The following is a 27,902-nucleotide window of genomic DNA, read 5'->3' as shown; positions in this document are numbered from 1 at the left end:
AAGGCAATCAAAGAGATACAAATGGAGGATTTGCCTTCAGCTGTTCCTTAAAAGCAAAGTATTTTCCTGAGCTGTTGAGCTCATAGTTCAGTTGACATTTCTGTTCCTCCAGGGTGTGATGATCTATTACACCACCATCAACCATCTGCTTCCCAAACAGCTCATGGTACTCATCCAGGATGGCTCCAGCAATACTAGTGATCTGATTGTGGTAATCTTCCACGGCCTAGAAAACAGAGAAGCTGGAGCTGAAACAGGAATCCGGCCTTGGGATTCAGACTTTAAAGGTAACTTCTAGTACAAAGCTTGAAATTGACTTATGTTACAGAGACCACTCCTCCTGCTAAGTACGACTGACTCAGACTCAATTAACCTGTCGTATCCTTCCCATCAGTGATTGATAACTACTAAGGTGTCTGTGTATAAATAGAAGCTTTCTCCTTTATAATTAGATATTCCTCCTGTTTTATTTTTCCAGCATAATCTAGTATATCAGACATTATCATCTCTTCCATGGTAGTATAATAGGCTTTACATAAAATATATTTTGTTTGTCAGGACCACTTTAAAGTCATGGACTCTGCAGCATAGTCTGTAATCTCTAGCATATAAAAGGCAGAAGCTTCCAACTACTGCTGTTATCAAAACATATCATTCTGTCTACACCAGACACAATAGTACAAGTCGATTCAATAGCAGCACTTGGCATCAGTTATCTTACATCTTTCATTTCTAGGGCATACGTTCAAACTCAATCCTAGCTAACCATGATCAAAAGCCATTTTTTCTGAAGGTTGTTTGGTGACCTATGGGAAATGAGTCAGTGGTCTCAGTCCAGTTTCCAGAAAACAAGTGGCCATATCTCACACAAAACCCCACAAAACTTGGACTCGTTGGCAATCTCAGAGAGGCCATGGATTGAGTGGGTTTAGTGAAACTGAACTCAGTTCTTGTTGGTAGAAGTGGGACCCTCCAGGTCTGAGCTGAGGCACACTGGTTTGTTGGAAAGGTGAAGCTGGCCCTGCCTCTCCCAGGCTGTGACTGTTCTGGGGATAAACAGAAGGTGTCAGTATCTAGAGCTGTCAATTTGACACCTTTCACCAGCATTAAATTCACTTAAAACCCAATTACTGCTGTTTCCTCCCTCTCTGATTTTCCATGAGTCTAGCTAACACAGATTAGGGGAGGAGCTCCTTAAAGGTGTGATGCAAGTACCATATACAAAATACATCCCTAAACGCTTTCTTCATTCTGTTTCTCCTCTAGAAAGGAACGTGTTCCCTGCAAATCTTAGGGCATGACTACATGTACAGTGCTGCTGCAGCAGCACATCTGGTGAAGACACTCTATGCCAACAGGAGAGAGCTCTCCCGTCAGCATAATAAAACCACCTCTGTGAACAGCCAAAGCTATGTCGGATAGCGCTGTGCACAAAAGCGCTTATGTCGGTGTAACCTATGTCACTCAGAGGGGTGGTTTATTCATTATGTTGACACAGGCTGTAGTATAGACATAGCCCTATTAGCTCATTCTACTACTGACTTCTTGGTAGTGTTGATCTGAAAACGAGGATCATGGAGGGTTACTAGACACCTGTGGAGTGGAAAACAGTCACAGAAAGGACCTACCTTCTTAGCTCCTGCACTCCGGCGTGGTAGCTGAGGGCGTGGAGGAATCATCTCCTTAACTCTGTGTGAGAGGGAGCAGAAGGAAGCTATTCAATGTGCAGAAAGCAGCCCCAATCTGTCCTGGACCCAAGTATTTCTAGGGTTATCGGCCTGTTACAGTTATGGGGATAAGGCACAGAAACAATCAGATCATGGGAGAAATTATGAAGCCTCACAGGAAATGTCCAGACAGCAGCTGGAAGGGCAATTCCCAACTCAGCCAGACACACATGCACTTGAGCTATCATGCTAAAAGCAGTAGTGTGTCCGTGATGGCACGGGTGGTGGCTTGGGCTAATTGCCCAAGTACAATCCTGCCTGACCTCCTGGGTAAATTCTTGGACAGCTAGTCTGAGCTGCTGCCGTGCCATCACAGCCACATTGCTATTTTCAGTGTGCCAGCTCAAGTAGAATTGGAAATTACCCTGCCAGCTGCCGGGTAGACATACCATAGACCAAGAACAACTTGCTGCAGACAAAAATCTCTACATTCAGTGTGTGTGGCTCATGATGACTTCTTGGCTAACTAGTTCTTGTCTCACACCTCACTAAAGGCCCAAGGCCTGATTTTCATTTACATTAAAGGGTGTAGAGGGGGCTTAGTATGAATGCGAATAAAGTCCCTAGGCTCTTTTCACAAACCTGACTGTCCTGTACTATCTAGTCTAGTGTCTAGTTCTTGGCCCTTTCTATTCCTGCAATGGGTTAACTGATCTCTAGCACCCACCTCTGTGCATTGCCATGGGCTGGTCTCTGAAAATGCTCAGCATCAGTACAAATATTCAAAGTATATCCCCTACCCCACTTACCTACCCACCTGCTGTCCTATGAAACCCCCACAGGTCAGATCTTGTATGTTTGTCAATACCAGTCTCATGGAATCCATGACTACTGACAGGAATGAAAACTGTACAGCATTATCTACTTTATTATTAGAGAACATTGTGAAAATATTGTTAAGGGTCAACGATCAGGCAAAGAAAGCTGGAAATACAAGTTTAGACTGCTAGAGAATCTTTAACTCAGCCCACAGAAGCTGACTGTGGAACTCACAGTATTTTAAACATGAGTCCAGAAAGGATTCAGTATTGACATACACAGGAATAACATTTGCAATTAGATGAGCACGCTTCTGGGTGTAACCTGATTACCATCCAGGGCCAGAATAGATTCAGATTTCAAACCCAAAATCCAGATTCCCAGATCCCAAGGCCACTGTGGTCACCTAGTCTGACCTCCTGCCCAACATTCAGCATTATACAACTGGCTGCGCTTCCTCAGCCCAATTCCAATCTCTCTTACCCCAGTATAAATCAGGACCAATTACACCAAATTCAGCAAATTGCCCAGAAGTAGAACTGGTGTAAACAAAGTTACACTGAAGACTATTAAAAAGGGGTTTCAACTTCCTCTCATTCACCAGACATAGACCATTGCTACAGCATACCAGTTTATGTAGGCCAATGACCTACTGAATTGTGGCAATTCCTGTGTTGTTCCAGGGGCAGTGGGGCGTAGTGCCCCTGCAAAGGAATTATTGCATGGGCTCTGCCCCCATGTAACCTTGTGCATGGAGATGGGGGGACAAGGGGGCATGGGGTGGTGGAAGTGAGAGCGGTGGAAGCAACAGTGGGACCCAGAGGCCTGGAGAGTAGGTAGGAACTGCTGGGACCACCCTTCCCAGCCTGAAGTGGGCTGCCACCCCCTCAGCCAAGTCTAAGTGGCTCCTCTCACATCCTCTCCTATCTCTCTGCCCCCCGTGCTGTTCCCTTAGGTCTGTTGATTCAATTGTGCAACGAGAGAGTTTGTGAGACTCTTCTTCCACACATGTTGGATTTTATCTGTTTTCAGTATTCTCTCTTTCCTATTCAATAAATTATACATTAAAAAGAACCATACGCGGCTGGGTGAAATGTGAATCTATCTTCCTGACTTCCAAGCCTACACCAGTTCCCTGTTCTTAATGAGCCTGATCCAAAGCCCAATGAAGTCAAGGCAATTCTTTCTGTTGATTTCAGTGGACTTTGGATCAGGCCCATTATTATTTACACAGCACCACAAGTGTGCGTGACATTTAACAGATACATTACAAAACAGTCCCTGGCCTGAGGAGCTTACAGTCAAACCACTGACTCCAATGTTACAGTCACGCCTTTACGTACCGGCTGGCGAGCTCCTCCGGCAATCGTTTTGGTACCAAGGCCTTGGCCAGCTCTATTTCCATCACCAGGAATGTCCCTGCATCTACATATTGCTGTGAAGACAGACATTGCTCTCTCAGTGTCACATTTTTCAGTGTCACTGCTGCCATGACTAAACCCTTAGCTCAATGTCAGATGTTTACCAAGGACCCTGCTGGAATCATAGAGTAACAGCTCGTTTTCTTATCTGCCCTCAAGATTTTATATCACAGCAAAATCCAGTTAGAGAAATGCACAGGTCTGGAGAAAATCTCCTCTGAGATTTAGTGTGTGCAACCAGTTTATTTATTTATTTATTGAGAAGGAAGCCAAAATATGAAAGCTATTGAAGAACCCTCCTAAATTCAGTCCCCGATATTTTTGACCCACTTGAACGATAATGTGTGCACAGATGTCACTGGAGAGATCTCACTGTGGTAGCTGCAAAAGAGATGAAAGTCCCCAGTCCTCAGCTCTCCTAGCAGAAGTCAATTATGTAGATGATGTTGGAATCTGGGCTATGGGAACTTACACAATGACAGTCTACATATTCTTTCCATCTGTTTAAAGCACACACTTACCTGTCCTTCCAGGTTCTGACACACTGTTGCTTCAGTTTCTATAGCACTCTCTGACGTCTGAGATTTTAGCGTAGTGGACATCTAGCAAGAGAAAGAAGGCCTATATTGTTCAGTATTCAAAGATCCTCACACTTCCCAAAATTAATCCAGTCCCTGTGACACCAAGAGAGCAGTAAAACAGAGGTTTATTACCTGCTTACCATGCTACAGTTTTGAAAGCCATAAATATTAAATAGCCATGCCATTCTCAATGTTAGATTTGGTTCATGCATCATGTATTAGGAAATTCAAAGTGATGACGATTTTTCATTCAGGAAGAAGGAATACTAGCTGGCCCCCTGCCTCCCTTCTGTCCTATAACATGCAACGTTTCCAAGTTTCTGAGCTCCGCAAACCTGCTTTCTCTTATACAAACTGTGACGCAGCATCTAATATGTGGGACGCTTTGTGATATCATAGAATATCAGGGTTGGAAGGGACCTCAGGTCATCTAGTCCAACCCCCTGCTCAAAGCAGGACCAATCCCCAACTAAATCAAATTTTTTTATTTGGGGTTTTTTTTATTTGTTAGTCAAACACTGTGTTTATAGATGGACAAGCAAGAGACCCCAAATGGACATTTTTGACAACAAACACTGTATTTGTGGCCTGAGATGAAAGAGAAATTTGCTTTAACTTCATTGCCCAGCGGTGGAGACAACAGCCTGCAAGACAAGTGTCCCTGCGATATGCAAGGCTCAATACATGAAAAAAAAATCATATTCTTTACATATTTTGAGATTTTAGTTCTCTGAAGACTAGCACAAGAGCATACAAAATGCCTGCAGAGACCTAGAGGATGGCTTATGTCAGGGTGTCCCCCTCCCACCTTGACCCCTTTACTCAGTGGTCTACTGTGCCAGATAGCCTAGATTCAGCAGCACCCAGCACAGCAGACCATACAGTTTGCAGCGTCTTTTTAATGGGAAAAACCATTAAACTGACTTTACACAATGTGCTACCAAATGCACGAAAATGATTACCCTGTAACAGTCATCATAGGGTTTACTTTTAGCACAGAATATAAAAACAATGAACAAAGATGTGATTTAAAAGTGGTAATATTTTGCCGCAGATTTATCTGCTGCATACACTGGAAATGACAAAGCATCTTGAATCTAATAATTCTCAAATGTGTAGTGCTCAAGATTAATGTATTACTGATTATTACTGATACCATATTATAAAATTGCAAGGAATCTGACCAGATATGCAATTAAAGGTATCTGTGAAAATACTATAATTTGCCAAGTAGATAATCTTGTTTATATGTTTGCATCACCTTTGTATGGTGAGTTATAGATATGTAGGGTATATCTGTTATTTCCAAACTTGTGCTGTGTATCTGGGTAACACCCCCAGACAGATTGGCATCAGCACTGCCCAGCTTGTTCAATGGCCCATCAAGGGTCATCAGCTATACAACTGACTCATTGAAAGCAGGCAAGGGATACACCTTATGAGATAGCAAGGCATGTAGGGGCACGCCGGTAGACAGAAAACGCTGAGGCTTTTCCATGCCATGTGCTGTGAAGCTTGTGTTTGGGACACAAGAAGTACAAGCCACATGGCAAAAGAATATAAAAGGCAGCTGCATCTTCTCCATTTTGTCTTCATTCCTGCTTCTTACCCTCGAGTAACTTTTCTACAAATGAAGCTCTGAACAAAGGACTGAATGACCCATCCAGCTGTGGATGTGTTCCAGAGGGACTTTCAAGCCAGCAATCTCATCAATATTGCTAAGAACCTGATATATGGACTTTGAAGTCTTTGTATGTATCTGAGTGCTTTACCATTTAACAACTCTCTTCTTGTTCTTTTTTTTTTCTTTATGACAAACTTTTAGTTTTAGACACTAAAGGGTTGGCTGGCAGCGTAGTATTTCGGTTAAGAACCAAACCTATACTGACCTGGTAACGTGGCTGACCCTTTGGGGTCAGAAGAACATTTTATATCGTGAGTGGAGTTTTTTAAATAACTTCTCACTATACTGGACTTAGGTGCTGATTGGGAGCCAGAGAACTGGAATGCACTAAAGGGGCTGTGTGATTTCTTTTTTAGCTTCTTGATAACCAGTGTCGGGGGATCAGAAGCACAGTTTGTGACTGGTTGATGAGCTTAACTTCAGTGTTAAACACCAGCTTTGGGTGTATTTGCTCTCCCTTTTGCAGCTTGCCCTGACCTTGGCATTTTCAGTGAGGTCTGAACTTACACTTACCTTTCTTAGAACATCCTTCTCTTTGGTCATTTTATCCTCTTTCTGGTTCCTACTGGGAATAGCTTTTGAATGAGGGGAGCTGGCTGCTGCGATCACTGGCCCTAATTTGTTCAGATTGGCTTGATGCCCAAGATCACGTAAAATGCTGAATAGACACTTAGTCTGAAAAAGAAGGAAATTATAAAATTGAGGCAAAAAAAGAAATGCAGATTGATGGACTGGACATCACCTTTCTTGCCTCAACCCTTCACATGCTAGAGCACAGCAATGAATCATTAAATTATCACTAAACATTTTTCAGAGGTTGCCTTTTCAAATAACACTTTATCTCTGCATAGGAGGGTTACATCACGTGCAATTTAGCACCTATTTAAAAGCTATGGTTAGTGCAATAACTTAGGTTGGTTTGAATTAGCTACATCATCTGGACAACAGCTCTCATCAAGCATAAGGTCCAGCCCATGGCATTAAGGAGACCAGGAAATGAGAATGTGAGAGACAGAGAGAGCATGTGTTGTTTTATTTGCAAGTTACAATGTATTTTTATAATTGTGACCCGGGGAGGAGTACCATATGGGAAAGAAGACATCACCAAAGCACTGCTGGGATATTGTGGAGAGCAGAGACTAAAGGAAAGCTGTCTGCCTGGACCTGCTTTTCAATAATACATCTCCTAGAAGGACAAAGTTTGTGTGACTCACACAGGAAAGGGCTGGTGTTTTCATCCAGGTCCAGCTACTAGACTGCACCTGGGATATTTATGATCCTCAGTCAACAGTTAAGGTGAACGAGGGGACCAGTAAAACCAAATTACTTTCCTGTGTGTGTGCGTCTCTCCTGCCTTGGGACAAAGATGGAAACAAGTTCAACATTCTATTATTACTGTGGGAAACATGAATGTTAATATTTGCCTAAATAACATGGTTGGGGTGAAGGGGAGAAGAGAAACTAAAACAGAAAAAACTGTATGAATTACAACCTCAATGTGGTCCTTTTATTTAAATTAAAACCTTTTGAGCATCCCTATTGGTAACTACACTGATCCAGTAACCACTATATTTTCCTAGGGAGGACCTGCCTCACTAGGAAGTGGTGGGAAAACACCTACCATAAGGGGGAAGGAGGATTTTTACAACACTGATTAGCTGCTGCCAGAGAAAGGAGCGCAGAAAAGTCATGTCCTAAGGGTCCCTTCAATCCCCAAAACCCATTGCTCAGGATGTTTGCCTCATACTATGGCTTAGGAAATAAATCTGCTCTTTTAGGAAACTGCTCCAATAAGCTTGTCTTATTACTTCTCCCTGGAGCACTTGCAAATCCAGTGAAGTCTCAGAGCCAGCTTTATTGTAAAGGCAAACCTAAAGTACCATTCTGATAGCCCTGACTGCTGCCAAACATGTGACGCATGAACATAGATGGACGAGGAGATTGTACTGCAGTGTACAGTACAAGCCCATTCTCACCTTCCCAAACACCTCACTGTCTTGATATGCAAATACACGGAAAGCTCCTCGTATGCGCTTCACACCAGGGTACAGCAAAGGCACCATGTTGACGTATGCCACGCCATGGAAGAAAATCTGTCCATCATCATCTCCCTGGAAAGGCAAACAAGACCAGGCATGAGTTAGCTAAATGACTTATCAGGACTGTTCTTTGCAAGGTTTTTAGGCCATCACTGCAGGCTTCTGCGTACTGCACCAATTGCTAATAAAATAAAGTTATATCAATGGTGTCCTGTCTATGAAGTTTCCCCAGCTGGCATAAAGCTATGTCAGCTTGAAAGAATATGCTGTAGTCCTTCCATACCCAATATTATTCCAATCTCTGCAGGTCAAGGACACATTTTCTTAGTGAAGCCAAGTGCTCTGTTCCTGGTGGGCTGTACCGTGGCACTCAAAAATATAAGCCTCTAAAGGCACTCACCATCTGATTAGGAAACAGAATGTCTTGCTAGAGTTATGAGGAGCTTAGTGTCCTCTATGGGGCAAGGAGAACATAGTCATTGCTGCAAAATCATATGGCCAGTTTAGGATCCTGAACATCTGAGAGGTGCTCAAGGAACATCTTGGCCAAAGGAAAGATCAGCTAATCACTTTCCCAAGCAGTTACTTTCTCAAGTAATCCCTCTTCAGTTGCCATGGTACTAAAAAAAGAAAAGGAGGACGTCTGCGTTCTTGTCAACTGCTGGAAATGGCCCATCTTGATTATCACTACAAAAGGTTACTTCCCCACCCCCACCCCCACCCCCGCTCTCCTGCTGGTAAAATAGCTCATCTTACCTGATCACTCTCGTTACAGTGTATATGGTAACACCCATTGTTTCATGTTCTCTATGCCCTGGTCTACACTAGGACTTTAGGTCGAATTTAGCAGCGTTAAATCGATGTAAACCTGCACCCGTCCACACAATGAAGCCCTTTATTTCGACTTAAAGGGCTCTTAAAATCGATTTCCTTACTCCACCCCTGACAAGTGGATTAGCGCTTAAATCGACGTTGCCGGCTCGAATTTGGGGTACTGTGGACACAATTCGATGGTATTGGCCTCCGGGAGCTATCCCAGAGTGCTCCATTATGACCGCTCTGGACAGCACTCTCAACTCAGATGCACTGGCCAGGTAGACAGGAAAAGAACCGCGAACTTTTGAATCTCATTTCCTGTTTGGCCAGCGTGGCAAGCTGCAGGTGACCATGCAGAGCTCATCAGCACAGGTGACCATGATGGAGTCCCAGAATCGCAAAAGAGCTCCAGCATGGACCGAACGGGAGGTACGGGATCTGATCGCTGTTTGGGGAGAGGAATCCGTGCTATCAGAACTCCGTTCCAGTTTTCGAAATGCCAAAACCTTTGTGAAAATCTCCCAGGGCATGAAGGACAGAGGCCATAACAGGGACCCGAAGCAGTGCCGCGTGAAACTGAAGGAGCTGAGGCAAGCCTACCAGAAAACCAGAGAGGCGAACAGCCGCTCTGGGTCAGAGCCCCAAACATGCCGCTTCTATGATGAGCTGCATGCCATTTTAGGGGGTTCAGCCACCACTACCCCAGCCGTGTTGTTTGACTCCTTCAATGGAGATGGAGGCAATACGGAAGCAGGTTTTGGGGACGAAGAAGATGATGATGAGGAGGAGGTTGTAGATAGCTCACAGCAAGCAAGTGGAGAAACCGGTTTTCCCGACAGCCAGGAACTGTTTCTCACCCTAGACCTGGAGCCAGTACCCCCCGAACCCACCCAAGGCTGCCTCCTGGACCCAGCAGGCGGAGAAGGGACCTCTGGTGAGTGTACCTTTTAAAATACTATACAAGGTTTAAAAGCAAGCATGTGAAAGGATTACTTTGCCCTGGCATTTGCGGTTCTCCTAGATGTAGTCCTAAAGCCTTTGCAAAAGGTTTCTGGGGTGGGCAGCCTTATTGCGTCCTTCATGGTAGGACACTTTACCACTCCAGGCCAGTAACACGTACTCGGGAATCATTGTAGAACAAAGCATTGCAGTGTATATTTGCTGGCATTCAAACAACATCCGTTCTTTATCTCTCTGTGTTATCCTCAGGAGAGTGAGATCTAATTCATGGTCACCTGGTTGAAATAGAGTGGTTTTCTTCAGGGGACACTCAGAGGAGCCCATTCCTGCTGGGCTGTTTGCCTGTGGCTAAACAGAAATGTTCCCCGCTGTTAGCCACAGGGAGGGGGGAAGGTTGAGGGGGTAGTCACGCGGTGGGAGGAGGCAAAATGCGACCTTGTAACGAAAGCACATGTGCTATGTATGTAATGTTAACAGCAAGGTTTACCCTGAAAGAGTGTAGCCACTGTTTTATAAAATGTGTCTTTTTAAATATCGCTGTCCCTTTTTTTTTCTCCACCAGCTGCATGTGTTTCAATGATCACAGGATCTTCTCCTTCCCAGAGGCTAGTGAAGCTTAGAAAGAAAAAAAAACGCACTCGCGATGAAATGTTCTCCGAGCTCATGCTGTCCTCCCACACTGACAGAGCACAGACGAATGCGTGGAGGCAAATAATGTCAGAGTGCAGGAAAGCACAAAATGACCGGGACGAGAGGTGGCGGGCTGAAGAGAGTAAGTGGCGGGCTGAAGACAGGGCTGAAGCTCAAATGTGGCGGCAGCGTGATGAGAGGAGGCAGGATTCAATGCTGAGGCTGCTGCAGGACCAAACCAGTATGCTCCAGTGTATGGTTGAGCTGCAGCAAAGGCAGCTGGAGCACAGACTGCCACTGCAGCCCCTCTGTAACCAACCGCCCTCCTCCCCAAGTTCCATAGCCTCCACACCCAGACGCCCAAGAACGCGGTGGAGGGGCCTCCGGCCAACCAGCCACTCCACCACAGAGGATTGCCCCAAAAAAAGAAGGCTGTCATTCAATAAATTTTAAAGTTGTAAACTTTTAAAGTGCTGTGCTTCAAGTGCTGTGTGGCATTTTCCTTCCCTCCTCCACCACCCCTCCTGGGATACCTTGGTAGTCATCCCCCTATTTGTGTGATGAATGAATAAAGAATGCATGAATGTGAAGCAACAATGACTTTATTGCCTCTGCAAGCGGTGATTGAAGGGAGGAGGGGAGGGTGGTTAGCTTACAGGGAAGTAGAGTGAACCAAGGGGCGGGGGGTTTCATCAAGGAGAAACAAACAGAACTTTCACACCGTAGCCTGGCCAGTCATGAAACTGGTTTTCAAAGCTTCTCTGATGCGTACCGCGCCCTCCTGTGCTCTTCTAACCGCCCTGGTGTCTGGCTGCGCGTAACCAGCAGACAGGCGATTTGCCTCAACCTCCCACCCCGCCATAAACGTCTCCCCCTTACTCTCACAGATATTGTGGAGCACACAGCAAGCAGTAATAACAGTGGGAATATTGGTTTCGCTGAGGTCTAAGCGAGTCAGTAAACTGCGCCAGCGCGCCTTTAAACGTCCAAATGCACATTCTACCACCATTCTGCACTTGCTCAGCCTGTAGTTGAACAGCTCCTGACTACTGTCCAGGCTGCCTGTGTACGGCTTCATGAGCCATGGCATTAAGGGGTAGGCTGGGTCCCCAAGGATACATATAGGCCTTTTCAACATCCCCAACAGTTATTTTCTGGTCTGGGAATAAAGTCCCTTCCTGCAGCTTTTGAAACAGACCAGAGTTCCTGAAGATGCGAGCATCATGCACCTTTCCCGGCCATCCCACGTTGATGTTGGTGAAACGTCCCTTGTGATCCACCAGAGCTTGCAGCACTATCGAAAAGTACCCCTTGCGGTTTATGTACTCGGCGGCTTGGTGCTCCGGTGCCAAGATAGGGATATGGGTTCCGTCTATAGCCCCACCACAGTTAGGGAATCCCATTGCAGCAAAGCCATCCACTATGACCTGCACATTTCCCAGGGTCACTACCCTTGATATCAGCAGATCTTTGATTGCGTGGGCTACTTGCATCACAGCAGCCCCCACAGTAGATTTGCCCACTCCAAATTGATTCCCAACTGACCGGTAGCTGTCTGGCGTTGCAAGCTTCCACAGGGCTATCGCCACTCGCTTCTCAACTGTGAGGGCTGCTCTCATCTTGGTATTCATGCGCCTCAGGGCAGGGGAAAGCAAGTCACAAAGTTCCATGAAAGTGCCCTTACGCATGCGAAAGTTTCGCAGCCACTGGGAATCGTCCCAGACCTGCAACACTATGCGGTCCCACCAGTCTGTGCTTGTTTCCCGAGCCCAGAATCGGTGTTCCACAGCATGAACCTGCCCCATTAGCACCATGATGCATGCATTGTCAGGGCCCATGCTTTCAGAGAAATCTGTGTCCATGTCCTGATCACTCACGTGACCGCGCTGACGTCGCCTCCTCGCCCGGTATCGCTTTGCCAGGTTCTGGTGCTGCATATACTGCTGGATAATGCGTGTGGTGTTTAATGTGCTCCTAATTGCCAAAGTGAGCTTGCCTTGGTATGGCTCCATGCTTGCCTTGGTATGGCGTCCGCACAGAAAAAAGGCACGGAACGATTGTCTGACGTTGCTCTGACGGAGGGAGGGGCAACTGACGACACGGCTTACAGGGTTGGCTTCAGGGAGCTAAAATCAACAAAGGGGGTGCCTGTACATCAAGGAGTATTTCAGGCAGGACTGCACGGAGGGTTCCAATAAGAAATGGTGCACCTAAGTTATCGTTCTTATTGGAACAAGGAGGTTAGCCTGGCCTCTGATTGATACATGGCTAGATTTACCTCGCTGCACCTTCTCTGTGAGTGACTGCAGTGTGACCTAGAGGAATGAGTCCCCTAGACAGGGGAGGAGGCAAATGAGTACAAAACAAATCTGGTCTATTTCTTGTTTTGACCCACTCCATCTATCTTTTACATCTTTGGCTGGCAGCAGACGGTGCAGAAGGACTGCATGCCATCCACATCTCATGGCTGCTCGGCAGAAGATGGTACAGTACGACTGCTAGCCATCCTCATCTCTTGCCTGCCTGGCAGAAGATGGTACAATACGACTGCTAGCAATCCTCATCTCTTGCCTGCCTGGCAGAAGATGGTACAGTACGACTGCTAGCAGTCCGTATCGCCTGCCCGCTCACCATAAGACGGTTCAATAGGACTGACTGCAGGACTAAAGAGAATGACCTGGTCAAGTCACTCCAAATTTAGTCCCTGCGCCCATGTCTGCCCAGGCGCTCCCAGCCGACGTGGCCAGGAGCACCTCGGACAGGACGAGGACGACTACCAGTCGTATTGCACCGTCTGCTGCCAGAAGGCAATGGGTTGCTGCTACTGTGCAGCAAAGCCGTACTGCGTCTGCCAGCACCCAGGAGACATAGGGTGACGGTTACCTGAGCGGGCTCCATGCTTGCCGTGGTATGGTGTCTGCACAGGTAACTCAGGAAAAAAGGCGCGAAATGATTGTCTGCCCTTGCTTTCACGGAGGGAGGGAGGGAACGGGGGCCTGACGATATGTACCCAGAACCACCCGCGACAATGTTTTAGCCCCATCAGGCATTGGGATCTCAACCCAGAATTCCAATGGGCAGCGGAGACTGCGGGAACTGTGGGATAGCTACCCACAGTGCAACGCTCCGGAAGTCGACTCTAGCCTCGGTACTGTGGAAGCGCTCCGCCGAGTTAATGCACTTAATGCACTTAGAGCATTTTCTGTGGGGACACACACACTCAAATATATAAAACCGATTTCTAAAAAACCGACTTCTATAAATTCGACCTTATTCCGTAGTGTAGACATACCCTATGTATATAAATCTCCCCACTGTATTTTCCAGTGAATGCATCTGATGAAGTGAGCTGTAGCTCATGAAAGCTTATGCTCAATTAAATTTGTTAGTCTCTAAGGTGCCACAAGTACTCCTTTTCTTTTTGTGGATACAGACTAACACAGCTGCTACTCTGAAACCTGTCACTAAAGAGCACTAACAAGATAGTTCTGTGTTGTAACTTGAAACCTTGCTATTTGTTTGACAGCTCTGTAAGGCTTATTACTCCATTACCAAAGCCTCTAGCCCTCCCTAACTCACCTCTGCCATTTGGAAACTGTTCTTAGCTTAGCAGAACCTCTGATGGAAAATAGCACCAAAATACAATCATACGCACATACACAAATCTCTAGGCATATTTACCTTGTCTAATTTGCTAGATTTCCCTTTGGTGGAAGTAACCATAGGGACCCTGGTAATCTCCACTGGCCAGTACCGGCATTCTGCAATGCGCTTCTGTAAGCTGCCACACCAAAGGAGACAATTGAGACATAGAAAAACAGTCCAGAGATTAGCTTGTGCCACTTAGGGAAAGTGAGGCTACACATTTACAGTAAGCTCTATGGAAAGAAAAACTGGTAGAATACTTTTCTTTAAAAAAAAAAATCTACCAATGCCCCCAGTGAAATGTTCTATTCTAACTTTCAGTTTTTATTAGCAGGGACAGCTGCATGAAAACAGGAATGTTATTCCTTAAGAGTTCATCAGCTCTTATGGCTCATTCTCCATCGTAAATTGCAGTGCTTTGGCTGTGATATCACAGCATTCAGCTGTAAAAATCACAAAGAATAGAATCACAGGATAGAATCGCAGAAATGTAGGGCTGGAAGGGACCTTGAGAGGTCACCTAGTCCATCATCCCGAGCTGAGGCAGGACCAAGTATACCTAAGCCATCCCTGAAAGGTGTTTGTCTAACTTCTAGGGATTCCACAAACTCTCTTGGTAGCCTATTCCTGTACTTAACTATCCTTATAGTTGAAAGTTTTTGCTAATATCTAATCTAAATCTCCTTTGTTGCAGATTAAGCCCATTACTTCTTGTCCTACCTTCAAATGGATATGGAGAACAATTGCTCACTGGCCTCTTTACACCAGTCCTTAATATACTTGAAGACTGTTATCAGGCTCCCTCTCAGTCTTCTTTTCTTAAGACTAAACATGCCCAGGTTTTTTTAAACTGTTCCTCACAGGTCAGGTTTTCTAAACCTTTTATCATTTTTGTTACTGTCCTCTGGACCTTCTCCAACTTGTCCATGTCCTTCTTAAAGTGTGGCACCCAGAATTGGCCACAGTACTCCAAGAGAGGCCTCACCAGCATTGAGTAGAATAGAACAGTTACTTCCCAGGTCATACTTATGACACTCTGGTTAATACAGCCCAGCATGATATTAAGTTTTTTTACAACTGCATCTATAGTTGGCTCACAGTCAACGTGACCCAGTATAACCCCCAGATCCTTTTCAGCAGCACTACTGCCTAGCCAGCTATTCCCCATTTTGTAGTTGTGTGTAAGTGTAGCACCTTGCACTTGTCTTTACTGAATTTCATCTTGTTGATTCTGAACAATTCTCAAGACTGTTTTTAAGTCTAGTCCTGTCCTCCAAAGTGCTTGCAACCCCTGCCAGCCTAGTGTCATCCACAAATTCTAGGTGCTTACAAATGGATTATTTAATAATTTGTTCCAGTATCTTTCCTGGTATCAAAGTTAGGCTGACTGGTTTATAATTCCCTGGGTCCTTTTTCTTCCTCTTTTTAAAGATCGGTACTTTGTTTGTTCTTCTCTACTCCTCTGGGATCTCACACATTCTCCATGAGTTCTTGAGGATAATTGTTAATGGTTCCGAGACTGCTTCATCCATAGGCGCCGACTCCATGGGTGCTGTGGGGCTGCAGCACCCATGGGGAAAAATTAGCAGGGGCTCCGTACCCACCAGCAGCCAAGCTCTCCCCGCCTCCACCCTCTCCTCGCCTCTTCCTCCCCCAAGCGCGCCGCATCCCCACCCTTCCCCCTTCCCCTCCCAGCACTTCCCGCCCACCACTTAACAGTTGTTTGGCGGCGCTTAGGACTTTCCAGGAGGGAGGAGGAGAAGTGGGGATGTGGCATGCTCAGGGGAGGAAGTGGTAAAGAGGTGGGGCAGGGGTGGGGACTTGGGGGAAGGGGGTGGAATTGGGGCGGGGCAAGGGTGGTGCAGGGGCGGCAGGGATGGGGCTGAGGCGAGGGGGGTGTCAAGCACTCACGGGGCAGAGGGGAAGTCGGTGCATATGGCTCCACCTAGTTCCTTGAGTACCCTAGGGGTGCATTTTGTCAGGCCCTGATGATTTGAATAGATCTAATTTACCTAAATATTCTTTAACCTGTTCTTTCCCTATTCTGTCTTGTGTTCCTTCCACCTTGTTGTTAATATTAACTGTGTTAAGCATCTGGTCATAATTAATGTTTTAGGGAAGACTGAAGCAAAAAAACATTAAACACCTCAGCTTTTTTTGTGTTGTCCATTAGCTCTCCTTCCCCACCAAGTAGTGGACCTACACTTTCCTTCACCTTTCTTTTGCCTCTAATGTATTATAGAACCTCTTCTTGCCTTTTATGACCTTTGCTAGGCATAACTCAATTTGTGCCTTAGCCTTTCTGATTTTGTCCCTACATGCTTCTGCTATTCTTTTACACTCATCTTTAGCAATTGGTCCAGGTTTCCACTTTTTAGGATTCCTTTTTGATTTTCAGGTCATTAAAGAACTCCCAATGCAGCCATGATGGCCTCTTGCTATTCCTCCTATCTTTGCATCAGGATAGTTTTCTGTTGATAAGCTAGGATGATCACTTAGGGCAGGGAGAGAGCTAGTCAGGTTTAAAGAGGAAAGTTCATTATAACAGATCATTCTTCTTTAATGCTATTTGTTATGCCTGGAATAGCCTTCCATTTAATGTGAGCCAAGTCCTCCCTCTCTTTCAAAACACTCCTGAATATAACCACCTTCCCCCTCCTGAAAAGCATCCAACTATAAAGATCAAACTCCTCTCTGTTTGTTCGGGACCCTTTGCACTGGACAGAACAAACCATTTTGTGACTTTAGAAAATAAGCATTTTGGGGCTGTGACTCTCATTTGTTTGGCACATTTTATTCACTGTACAATGCCATCTGCATCTATGGCACATTTGATATAGATCTATTATTAACTGTCAAATCAGTCTGAAACATGTTGGAGTTTTTCTTTCTTTTCTCCCCTTTACTTTAGAAAATAGATTAATAAGAGCAGACATGACAAAAGTTTAAAATAATGAATTATAGAGAAGGTAGAGTAAGCATGTCCATTCTTCCTGTCTTATAGCTCAAAAACAAAGGGAACATTCAATGAAATTGAAAAGTAGCAAATTCAAAACAGATACAAGAAAATACTTCTACACATAATGTATAACTGGACTATGGAACTCATTGTGACAGTATGACACTGAGGTCAAAAACTTAGCAAGATTCAGTGGGACTGGATATTTATATGGATAAACAGAAATATCCAGACTTTTAATTTTTTTAGCATTCACTATTATAAGTACTGAAAGGGATATAAAACCTCATGCTTCAGGATTTAAAACAAGCTCTATGAGGGATTAGGCAGATTACCCCACATCTATAGTGGGGTCTATTGTGCCTTCCTCAAAAGCACTTGGTGCTGGTCACTGCCAGAGACAGATACTGAAATAGATGAATCATAGGGCTCACACAGTCTGGAAATTCATATGTTCTTCCCCATCCCCATCACTTTTTGCCCAGGGAATTTTCCTTTGTTTTCTTACCTGAGTACTGCTGGAGGGTCCAGGTAACAGCGTCTTTCCAAGTCCCAAACAATTCTCTTTTTTATGCTCTCTGCCTGAATCCTAAATTCCCTGTCCTAGGAGAAAGAGTCAGATGTTCAGATCACACCCTGACAGAGTACACTGTGTTCCAACGGATGGGCAGTGCCTAGCCTAGCAGTGAAATGCTTATCTCCTCCAAGGGGAGAACTTATTGCAGAATTCGACTCCACTCAGAAACAATCAGCAGGTGAACAAAATGAGTTAGTAACGGTTACTACAATTCTGGGGCCAATTAAAGTTAGATTTATTTGTGTCACCAGCAGCCTGGCTTGTGATGGTGCTTGGACAAGCACCAGGTCTCCTCCTCCAGACCTTGCTTCCCATTTCTCCTGTTTTGTATCTTTTAAAGTAGGTCTTCAGTCATTAGTTTTGCTACGCACTCCGGCTCTCTCCCGGCTGCTTCAAGGTCATTTCTTCCTCACCTCTGTTTTGTTGAGCTCTCCATCCTCCTCCTCATAGGGGCCACCAACAATAAAAGAGCCTGGAATGTTTTGAGCTCCTGGTGCCAGGATGTTGCTAATGGGCCATTTTTTTGGCCGGGGTATTGGCTCTTTTTCCCCACCAAGCTTCAGGATACCGTTCTTGAACATCAAGGGGTACTCTTTCTAGAGAGATAGAGAGGAAGAGGATTTTCATTCAGAGGTCTGAGCAAAAGCAAGTAAACACTATAGTGAAGTGTGACCAACAAGTAAAAAGCAGCATTATAGCAACACAGCTGGGAAAACATGCTCCAGCCCACACAGGTATAGAAGCTACAAAGTATAAGCATCAAACTGCATGAACTGACAGAGACAGGAAAATCCCACCCATTTCAACACACATGCACATGGGAGTTGCCATGGAGACGCATAGACCAGGCAGCAATGGGCTTGATCTAAGTCACAGAAATATACATACACAAACAGCTGAAAAATCATTGACAAATATCAATATAGTTATGTGGCCACAGAAACGGTTGGACATACTCACATAATAGGCATAGGCATTCATTACTCATGCAGATTAACATCTTAGAAACCACAACCACAGAAGCAAAGATCTATCTGGGACATGTACAAAGAGTTCATTGACAGTTCCCCACCTCTCCAACAGTTGGTACTTGCAAGCAAACCATGTAGTTTTGCTGGGGTCCTGTGGGAACAAACACTTCAGGGACAGAATAAGCAGCCTCCAATGTAACCCTGAGGAGGTTGCCACCTGAAAGTTTCGATACAGAAAGCAGGGGCTCTTGGATGGACACTGACACTTCAAGGCTACACTGCAAAACAAGAGCAAACTGAAGTGACATTCCACTGGAAACAGCGAAGTTATTAAACAGTTACATGCATCTGTCTTTGCAGAGGAAATGAGTAGAGGTCTGCCTAAGCTAGAAATCTATAATATTATTTTATTCATTGATTCAAATGAAAAAATGGGCATTACTGTGTGCTAAATGAATCTTATGGCAATTAAATGATTTGTGTCCAAATTGTAATGTTTCTCTATTTAGAATGTAAGCTTCTCAGGACAGGGACCATGTCTCTCACAGTCACTGCTTAATAAACAAATGAAAAGTTAAATAAAACTTAGCTGTGTTGAAAGATCATTAAGGATGCAAAATGAATCACTCAATATTCAGGAGATGCCACAGTTAACACAAGCAACCTCAACTGAGCCCTTTATCTATATACATTATTACACAGTATTTAATCACAAGATCACATATAGGATGGATGGCATTCAGTAACTTGAAGTAACTTTTGAATATTTGTTATCTTCACTGTTCAGTGTGATTGGCACTTGCCTCATTTATTACATACCAATTGACCTGTCTACTGATGGCAGAAATATGTTTTTAGATACACCAGTGTAAATTTAAAGTCCATTGATTTCAATGAATTTACACTGGTAATTGTAAACAGAATTTGGATTAAAATTAAACACACTTCCTATATCACTATGTATCATTGCTTCATTCACTGAACACTGTTCAACCAGTGTGCTGAATAAGGCAGGGATCCTGTAGTAAAAATAGTATACGATAAAATAATAAAAGACCATGTAATATTTTGTTTGCACAAAGGGACAGAGTTAAGGTTATGCAGGCATCTTAAATGAGGCCATTTTCTGATTTGTCAGTGCTTCACTTTGCAACATTAATGCTCTTTCAATGTAGTTTTTTGTACAGCATATATTAGGGTTTATGGACCCAATCCTGCTCCTATTGTAATCAATGGGAGAAGGACAGGGCCCCAAATTTTTATATGTATTGCCATAATGTATACATAATTTGCAATATGGCTGAGTCATAGTTCCAGAAATATTCATAGCTTTTGATTTAAATTGCACCATATAGCTGCATAGTTGAATTATTGAGTGAATGGCCCTGGGAAATTCCAAATACCTTGGCATCTGGGTGAAAGCTCTCTAGTGGAGAGCCAGGAATTGGATGCAGTGGAACTGTTGCTCTAAATGAACACTGTCCTGTGAAGAAACAAAGACAGAATCAGCATAAAGTCTGAAGCCTTCCTGTAGTGAAATCACTCCCTGAATGGAAAAACTGTGCTATCTGCCCCCCATATAATCCAACTTTCTAAAGACAGCACTAGATATTATTTGTCAACAGAAGTGAAGCTACGATGAAGAAGCTTTGTGAGAGCAAGAGGTGGATGTGGACACAGTATGAATTCTACATTGCACCTTCCAGCAGAGGTAGAAGGTCCACAACAGCCTGACCAAGAGCCACAGTCTTTTCCTCCTTCTGCTTCTTCTCCTTTGGTAAAACTTCAATCACAGTCACTGGGGGGGGAAAAACATAGAATCTGGAGATGTTTCTCAATCACCCTTAAAACAGCAGCTGGAAACAGTGAGATAATTCAGGATGCTTAAAAAGTGTATTAGCTCTTAACCAGAACTCCTACTTGATTCCCCAGTGACTGACGGGGATAGAGTAGCTGAGCGTTTCCCACAGCCAGTGCTCAGACTTCATTCTCAAGCAAGTCCTGCTGGACGAGGATGAGAATAGAGTACTGTCGCTGAGAGTTTCCCACAGCAATGCTTCTACTCCATTCTCTAATGAAAAAAGAAAAGGAGTACTTGTGGCACCTTAGAGACTAACCAATTTATTTGAGCATGAGCTTTCGTGAGCTACAGCTCACTTCATCGGATGCATACCGTGGAAACTGCAGCAGACTTTATATACACACAGAGAATATGAAACAATACCTCCTCCCACCCCACTGTCCTGCTGGTAATAGCTTATCTAAAGTGATCATCAGGTTGGGCCATTTCCAGCACAAATCCAGGTTTTCTCACCCTCCACCCCCCCACACAAATTCACTCTCCTGCTGGTGATAGCTCATGCGCAAATAAATTGGTTAGTCTCTAAGGTGCCACAAGTACTCCTTTTCTTTTTGCGAATACAGACTAACACAGCTGTTACTCTGAAACCTGTCATTCTCTAATGAGTGACTCCTGCTAGGAGCAGATGGGATGGAATAGTGAGAGCTCCCCACGGCCAGAGCTCCTTTCAATTCTCTAGTGATTCATTCTGGGAAAATATGAATGGATAGTTAGAGTGACAGTTACTTACAGAATAAGGGTTTGTGTGCGATGTCATCTAGAGAGTTTGGCCCATCAGAGTTGTATTCAAAGCTAGTGGTGAAGTTATATTTCACTGTCCCATCTGAAGAAACATCAATTTTCAGGGAGTCACCCAGGATAACACCGTTATACTCTGCACGCACATAGGTCACTGGAGTGTCTCCTTTGACACCTTTCTGTCAAACACAAACCGACAATAGGTTAATTATTTTATTCTAAAGCAAAAGGCAGATTTCAAACTGCTCACAACCAGAGCTGTCCACAGAAGGTGGTTGAGCTAAGGAATGCTTTTTTGGGAAAGGTTTTTTTTCAGTTACTCCACATACAAGAATGGGTTTATGAGGAAAAGTTCTAATCTCACTGAGATTTCACCCTCTTTTCTCCATTCTATCCCTCTGCAGCGCCCCAGAGGTTACTAGCACCCAGCTGTGGAAGGGGCATTTAGAAGTAATAGTCTTCATCAACATGGATGAAGAGAGATAAGCATAACTACACTGACTTTCATCCAAAGGGGCAACATAATAATAATAATTTCAAGAAAGGTTCTGATTTTTGTAAACAACTGAGGAGGTAGCTCACAAATGGCATGGCTGTGTTAATATGAAATTCTAGAATACTGTATAGCTAAAGAACTCCTTGAAATCTAGTGAGAATTTTAGCAAGCTTTTTGGAAATATTTGGATTCTATGGATTCATTAACTCTACCTTAGTAGCTTTCAAGAAGGGTACAGTTTTTAGCATGTGTTTACCAGTGTTCTTAAACACAGGAATATAGGAAATTCTAAAGTATATCAGACCAATAGTCCACCTACCTTGCTAGCCTTTCTCTGACAGTGGCCAGGAGCAGATGCCTCCAAAGACAGTGCAAGAAATGATGAGGTGGGCAATTATGACATAACCTCAACACAGGGGCAAAAAATTTCCTAACCCTCTCAAGATAGAGGTTGGCTTATGCCCTAAAACACAAAAGTTGATATCCTCGCCAAACTTTTCTTTAATGCTTATCCATATAAGCCAAATCTTTATTTGAATCCTGCTAAGCAATTTTGCCTAATGATACCTCGTGGTAATGAGTTCCATGATTTTATTGTGTATTGTGTAATCAATATATCATTTTATCAGTTTTAAATTTCCTGTTTTTCAGTTTCATTAAATGTCTCCCTATTAATCCATTAAGAGAAAGCCTAAATAGAAGTTACCTTTTCTATACCATTCATTATTCTGTATTCCTTTCTCATGTCCTCTCTTATTCATCTCCTCTCTAATTACACATTCCCAAATTTCTTCTATGTTCCTTCATCTGGAAGTTTTTACATATCTCTTAACATTTTGGGTTTTTTTGTCCATCTCTTAGCCCTCTCTGTACTTGCTATTTTCTTTTTGAGAGGGGGTGACCAGAACTGAAGTATTCCAGTTCAGGTTGTACCACTGATTTATAAAATAACATTATAATATTTTCAGTATTATTTCCCATCTCATTCCTTTTTATACTTCCCTACTGCACAAAGACTTAGCAAGGATAAATCAATGAATGCGTGAGAGGTATTTTGATACTATGGTATAAATGCTTAGACAGATAGCTAGATGCATTCCAACATTTTATTTGCTTTTCTAACTGCTGCTACATAATGAGCAGAGATTTTCATTGTTCTGTTCACTGTGGCACCCAGGTCTTTTTCTTGAGTTGTTATAAGTCTGCTGCAGTTTCCACGGTATGCATCCGATGAAGTGAGCTGTAGCTCACGAAAGCTTATGCTCAAATAAATTGGTTAGTCTCTAAGGTGCCACAAGTCCTCCTTTTCTTTTTGCGAATACAGACTAACACGGCTGTTACTCTGAAACCTACAATTACTCTAGACCACTGTTTCTCAACTGTGGCCACCATGGCCTCATGTGGCCACCAGGGGGGGTTTCCCTGTGGCAATGGCAGTTTCGGGGGAGAGGGGGAGAGCATCAGCCCCATCCCCTTCCTCCCTGTTGCTCCTGCATGCACCGCCTCTCTAGAGACACAGGTGGGACACACAAGGCTTAAGGAGCTAGCAGAGGAGGCAAGGGGTGGGGGTGAGAAGGTGAGCAGTGAGCCAGCAGCAGGGTGAGGAGGTGGGCAGCGGAGGGGGGAAGAGGGGGCTGGCTGCGAGTGGGGGAAATGAGGAGGCAAGAGGCAGGCGGGGGGGGGGGAAGGAGGTGAGCTGCGGGCCTGCGGAGATCCTGGCGGAGGAGTAAAGAGGCGAGTGGCAAGCCAGCAGCAGGGTGAGGAGGCAGGTGTGTGTGGGGGGAGAATCTGGCTGCGAGCGGTGGAGGGAGGAGGTGAGCAATGAGCCATGAGTGAGTGGGGCATTCTCACGGCGGGCAGAGGGGTGTCTGTGGCAGGGGAGAAAGGAGGTGAGTGGCGGGTGTGGGGGTGAGAGGAGGTGAGTGGCGGGTGGGGGACTGAGGAGGGACACAGGAGGCAAGCGGCAAGCGGGGGGTGAGGAGGAAAGCGGCGGGTGCATGGGCAGCGGGTGGAGCCCCCCCTTTGTGGAGGCTAGCTGCCGACTGCACCCCTTCCACCGCGCCCCCACCCCACGGCAGCCAGAACCCCAAGACTCCCTGCGCCCCCTGCAGCTGGAGCCACAAGCCCCCACCCGGAGAAGCCCTGAGTGTCTTCCCCCCCCCACCTGCCCAGAGTACCCTCATCCAGAGGCGCTCCAGGCTGGCCAAAGCCCCGAGTCCCCCCACCTGCCCAGAGGAGCTCCGGCCAGCCGCAGCCATGCCTTCCCTTCCCTTCTCAGACCCAAGCCACGCAAATATGTTTTTCATTATTATTTGGACTTCTATTATGTCAAAGCATTTTTAAATTCACTTCAGAATTGTTATACAGACAACCACTTTTACCAAAAAAGCAAAAGAAACAATAATAAAAAGACAAGAACGTGCAAAGCACCTTATTTATGTTTCTATTCTGTTAGGTCCAATAAAGAATAGAGATAACTGCATTATTTTTATTATTGCGTCTGAAAACAAAACCCCAAAACCTTACATAAATAAATTACAAAGATTTGGATGTATATTTGTGCATATTACTTCACTAACTTTAGGAAAAATAAATAAGGTTAGGAAAAGGTGTCAGTACTGCCACCAGCAAGAGTTGGTGGCTGCACTCTGAGGCCACCAAAAAATACGCTGTGAGAACCCGAGAGTAAGGACAGCCAGGAATGTAATGTGACACAGAGTTCACTAATGGTCAGATTTTGATTTTAGTAAACTGGCACAAATTTCAATTGAGTTATTTGAGATTTACATTACTGTAACTGAGATCAGAATCTTCCCACATATCAGGAAACAATGGAGGGGATTTAAAAAAAATTTTTTTATAAGTATTTGTCTCTGTATTTTGTTGGTGAGGGTGTGGAATTCAAAAAAGGGTGTGGAACTCAAAAAAGAAAAGAACATGTTAGCAATCGTGCATTGCTTAGAAAACTCTGTTGTAAAGATACTGATAGTAATACAGGAGGAGGCTTGGCAGGCCACGTTTCAAATTAATGTTCACGCAATGCAATATTCCTGGATGGGCTGTCGATGGGGATTGAACCCAAGATTTTTGGACCAAAAAACAAGCTCCTTTACTCTACATATGGACTAGCCACTACAGGGGAACAGAGAGGTATGCTGTGTAACTATGGGTTATGCTGAGGTCCTGGTGTCATTACAGATTGCTCAGTGTTGTGTTCTCATACCAAGTTTTTGAAGGGTTTACAGTATAAAAATTCATGCCTGCCCCATTTACTAAAGCAGATATATTTAATGACAAACAAGCTGAGACATTTCAAAAGCCTTTACCAGGTCACATCCCTCGAACACTGTGATCTGTACCGGTTTGATTGGGGACAGAGATGCCTCAGTGGCAAAAGGTGGAGCCAGTATAAGGGATCCTCTTTTACTAGCCTGTCCAGAAAGAAGAGCCATGTCTCTGCAGAAATAAGGAATGAAAAAAATTAAACATACCAATACTCTTTCTTCTGGGCTTTGTTTTGCAGTAATTCAGCACAGCCTCTTGCTATGCTCTCAGAGGCACTATTCCTTGTGTTGTGAGCTCTTCTACTTTCTCTAAAAGTACCCCCTCTCCCAGCTAATCAAATTCAAAATAATGTAAATGATACACAGAAGCAACACGTTCGAACAAGATTCAAGACCTGGATGTTGAAACATCACAAAATGCACAGAGTTTTACTGATCACACAAACACTTTTTACAGTTCAGTTTCCTTCAGTGAAGCTCAAAGTGAAAAACATCTTATGGAAAGCATAAACCCAGTATGGTACAGGACGGGGAGCATGTCAAACGTTTGTGTGATGGATCTAGCTATGGAGGGAGAGTGGGATAAAGGGATCCCCAAAGAAGGGCAGTTCCCCGGGAAAGGGATACCCAGAGTGTGTTGGAGGGTAAGTTCCTGTGGCAGGGGATAGCCAGTGAGGCAGGGGGGGACGGGGTACGCAGAGGCAGTTCCCAGGGCCTGGGGTGGGGGGGAGAGGGGACAGCCGCGGAGGGAGGGGGGGAAGAAGGCGGCAGTTCCCAGGGATGGGGATAGCGGGGGGGGGGGGAGTTCCCGGGGGAAGGGGAGGAGCGGAGTGGATACCTGGTGGGGGCCGCAGTTCCCAGGGCAGGGGATAGAGGGGTGAGGATACCCAGAGAGGGCAGTTCCCAGGAGGAGAGGGGTGGGGGACAGCTGCGGGGGGGGAGCAGTTCCCAGGTCAGGGGATACCCAGAGGCGGCAGTTCCCGGGAGGAGGGGGCAGGGGACAGCTGGGGCGGGGCAGTTCCCAGGGCAGGGGATAGGCGGGGTGGGGGTGGGGATACCCAGTAGAGGCCAGTTCCCAGGGCAGGGGGATACCCAGAGGGGGCAGTTCCTGGGAGGAGGGGGCAGGGGACAGCTGGAGGGGGCTGTTCCTAGGGCAGGGGATAGGCGGGGTGGGGGCGGGGATACCCGGTGGAGGCCGGTTCCCGGGGCAGGGGGATACCCAGAGGGGGCAGTTCCCGGGAGGAGGGGGCGGGGGACAGCTACGGGGGGCTGTTCCTAGGGCAGGGGATAGGCGGGGTGGGGGCGGGGATACCCGGTGGAGGCCGGTTCCCGGGGCAGGGGGATACCCAGAGGGGGCAGTTCCCGGGAGGAGGGGGCGGGGGACAGCTACGGGGGGCAGTTCCCAGGGCAGGGGATAGGCGGGGTGGGGGCGGGGATACCCGATGGAGGCCGGTTCCCGGGGCAGGGGGATACCCAGAGGGGGCAGTTCCCGGGGGGTCCCCGCCGGGTGCACATGAAGGAGGCAGACCCCAGGGCAGGGTAAGGGGCCACCCCTGGTCCCGGGTGTACGGGGACGTGAGCGGGGGGTGCTCACCGCGTACGGCTGGGACGGGGAGGAGCGAGTCAGTGACACGATGCCTTTCAGGGGCGCGTCCTCCGTAACCGTAGCAACCGTCCCTACTCCCGCGCTTGCTTCGCCCCTTTCCCGACCCGTAGGGCACGTGACGGTGTTCTCTCGTCCACTCTCCAGCCGCCACGCTTGTTGTGGGCAGCAGGGGGCGGGGAGCCTCTCTCCTGAGCTGGGGCTGAGGCCCAGGCGGCCATTTTGGTTGCTGGCGCAGGCGGGCACCAGAGCCCTGGACTGACTGGCCAGTGCTTTCATTGGCGCAGAACAGGACCTTGGTTCCAGCTGCGTGGGGCCCCGAGGGGTATAACCTCATGCAGCCTAGGGTGCCAGGGACATAACCCCTCTGACATGCCTGTGTCCTCACCTGGCAGTGCCATGGGAACATGCTGTGACCTCACACAGTGACAGTGTGGGAACAGGTATGAGGTCGCATGGCTGTGCCGTGGGAATGCTCTGGGACCTTGCTTGGCATGCAGCCTCGCCTATCAACACATGGGTCTGCAATGCTCCCAGTCAATCTGGGGCTCTTTCACTGCCATGGACCCTATTGTTTAAGGACTTATAATGCTGAAGTTGTGAGTTTGTGCCTCACTTGGAGCACATGTTCTTTTGGACGATTTTGTTGGGGATTGGTCCTGCTTTGGATGGGGGGTGGACTCGATGACCTCCTGAGGTCCCTTCCAACCCTGATATTCTATGATTCTAAGGAATTCCCTTACGTTGGGTCCAATGCGCTGTATCCCATATCAAGTCACCATTGAGAGTGTTATAGCCTGCCCCAGGCATTCAAACCTCATTCGGCCCTGAAAATCATGAGATTGCCTTAAAAGTCACAAGATTTTAAAAAATAATACATTTGGGATTCTTTTTATTTGATCTTTAGGGTCACACTTTCAAGCTTTTCTCTTCAACCATGAGGGTTTAAAGCTTAATTGAAAGAAAGAAAGAAAGAAAGAAAGAAAGAAAGAAAGAAAGAAAGAAAGAAAGAAAGAAAAAGAAAGAAAGAAAGAAAGAAAAGAAAGAAAGCTGAGATGCTCACATAATGAAATGACCCCATGAGTTGCAGCTTAAGAAAAATATCAACTATTGCAAGACTCATGAGAGTTTGTAACACAGTTGTCAGGGTT

The 27,902-nt window shown here is 45.6% G+C and overlaps 1 protein-coding gene across 2 annotated transcripts in view; it reads right to left on the bottom strand.

Moving 5' to 3' along the window:
• The window catches only part of WDR90 (WD repeat domain 90), a 100,356-nt gene extending 73,477 nt beyond the window's left edge, over window positions 1-26,879 (bottom strand). The window contains exons 1-15 of one of the 2 annotated variants that reach the window (XM_048866175.2): window positions 26,743-26,879; window positions 25,191-25,320; window positions 21,361-21,547; window positions 20,469-20,567; window positions 20,173-20,252; window positions 18,871-19,047; window positions 18,212-18,394; window positions 17,730-17,824; window positions 14,299-14,398; window positions 8,149-8,283; window positions 6,686-6,847; window positions 4,429-4,509; window positions 3,830-3,921; window positions 1,629-1,689; window positions 35-226 (exon numbers count right to left, since the gene is read on the bottom strand). In XM_048866175.2, the coding sequence (XP_048722132.1) occupies window positions 35-226; window positions 1,629-1,689; window positions 3,830-3,921; window positions 4,429-4,509; window positions 6,686-6,847; window positions 8,149-8,283; window positions 14,299-14,398; window positions 17,730-17,824; window positions 18,212-18,394; window positions 18,871-19,047; window positions 20,173-20,252; window positions 20,469-20,567; window positions 21,361-21,547; window positions 25,191-25,316 (1,770 nt within the window). In that variant the 5' untranslated portion in view covers window positions 25,317-25,320; window positions 26,743-26,879. The remainder of the gene's footprint in view (window positions 1-34; window positions 227-1,628; window positions 1,690-3,829; window positions 3,922-4,428; window positions 4,510-6,685; window positions 6,848-8,148; window positions 8,284-14,298; window positions 14,399-17,729; window positions 17,825-18,211; window positions 18,395-18,870; window positions 19,048-20,172; window positions 20,253-20,468; window positions 20,568-21,360; window positions 21,548-25,190; window positions 25,321-26,742) is intronic. The other variant, XM_048866177.2, reaches the window with a different exon arrangement.
• Window positions 26,880-27,902: the final 1,023 nt, after the last annotated feature.

This window comes from Caretta caretta, chromosome 10, assembly GCF_965140235.1.
Source record: "Caretta caretta isolate rCarCar2 chromosome 10, rCarCar1.hap1, whole genome shotgun sequence".
NCBI classification, from domain to species: domain Eukaryota; kingdom Metazoa; phylum Chordata; order Testudines; family Cheloniidae; genus Caretta; species Caretta caretta.
Note: the sequence above shows the minus strand (reverse complement) of the source record. Positions and strands in the feature narration are given on the sequence as shown.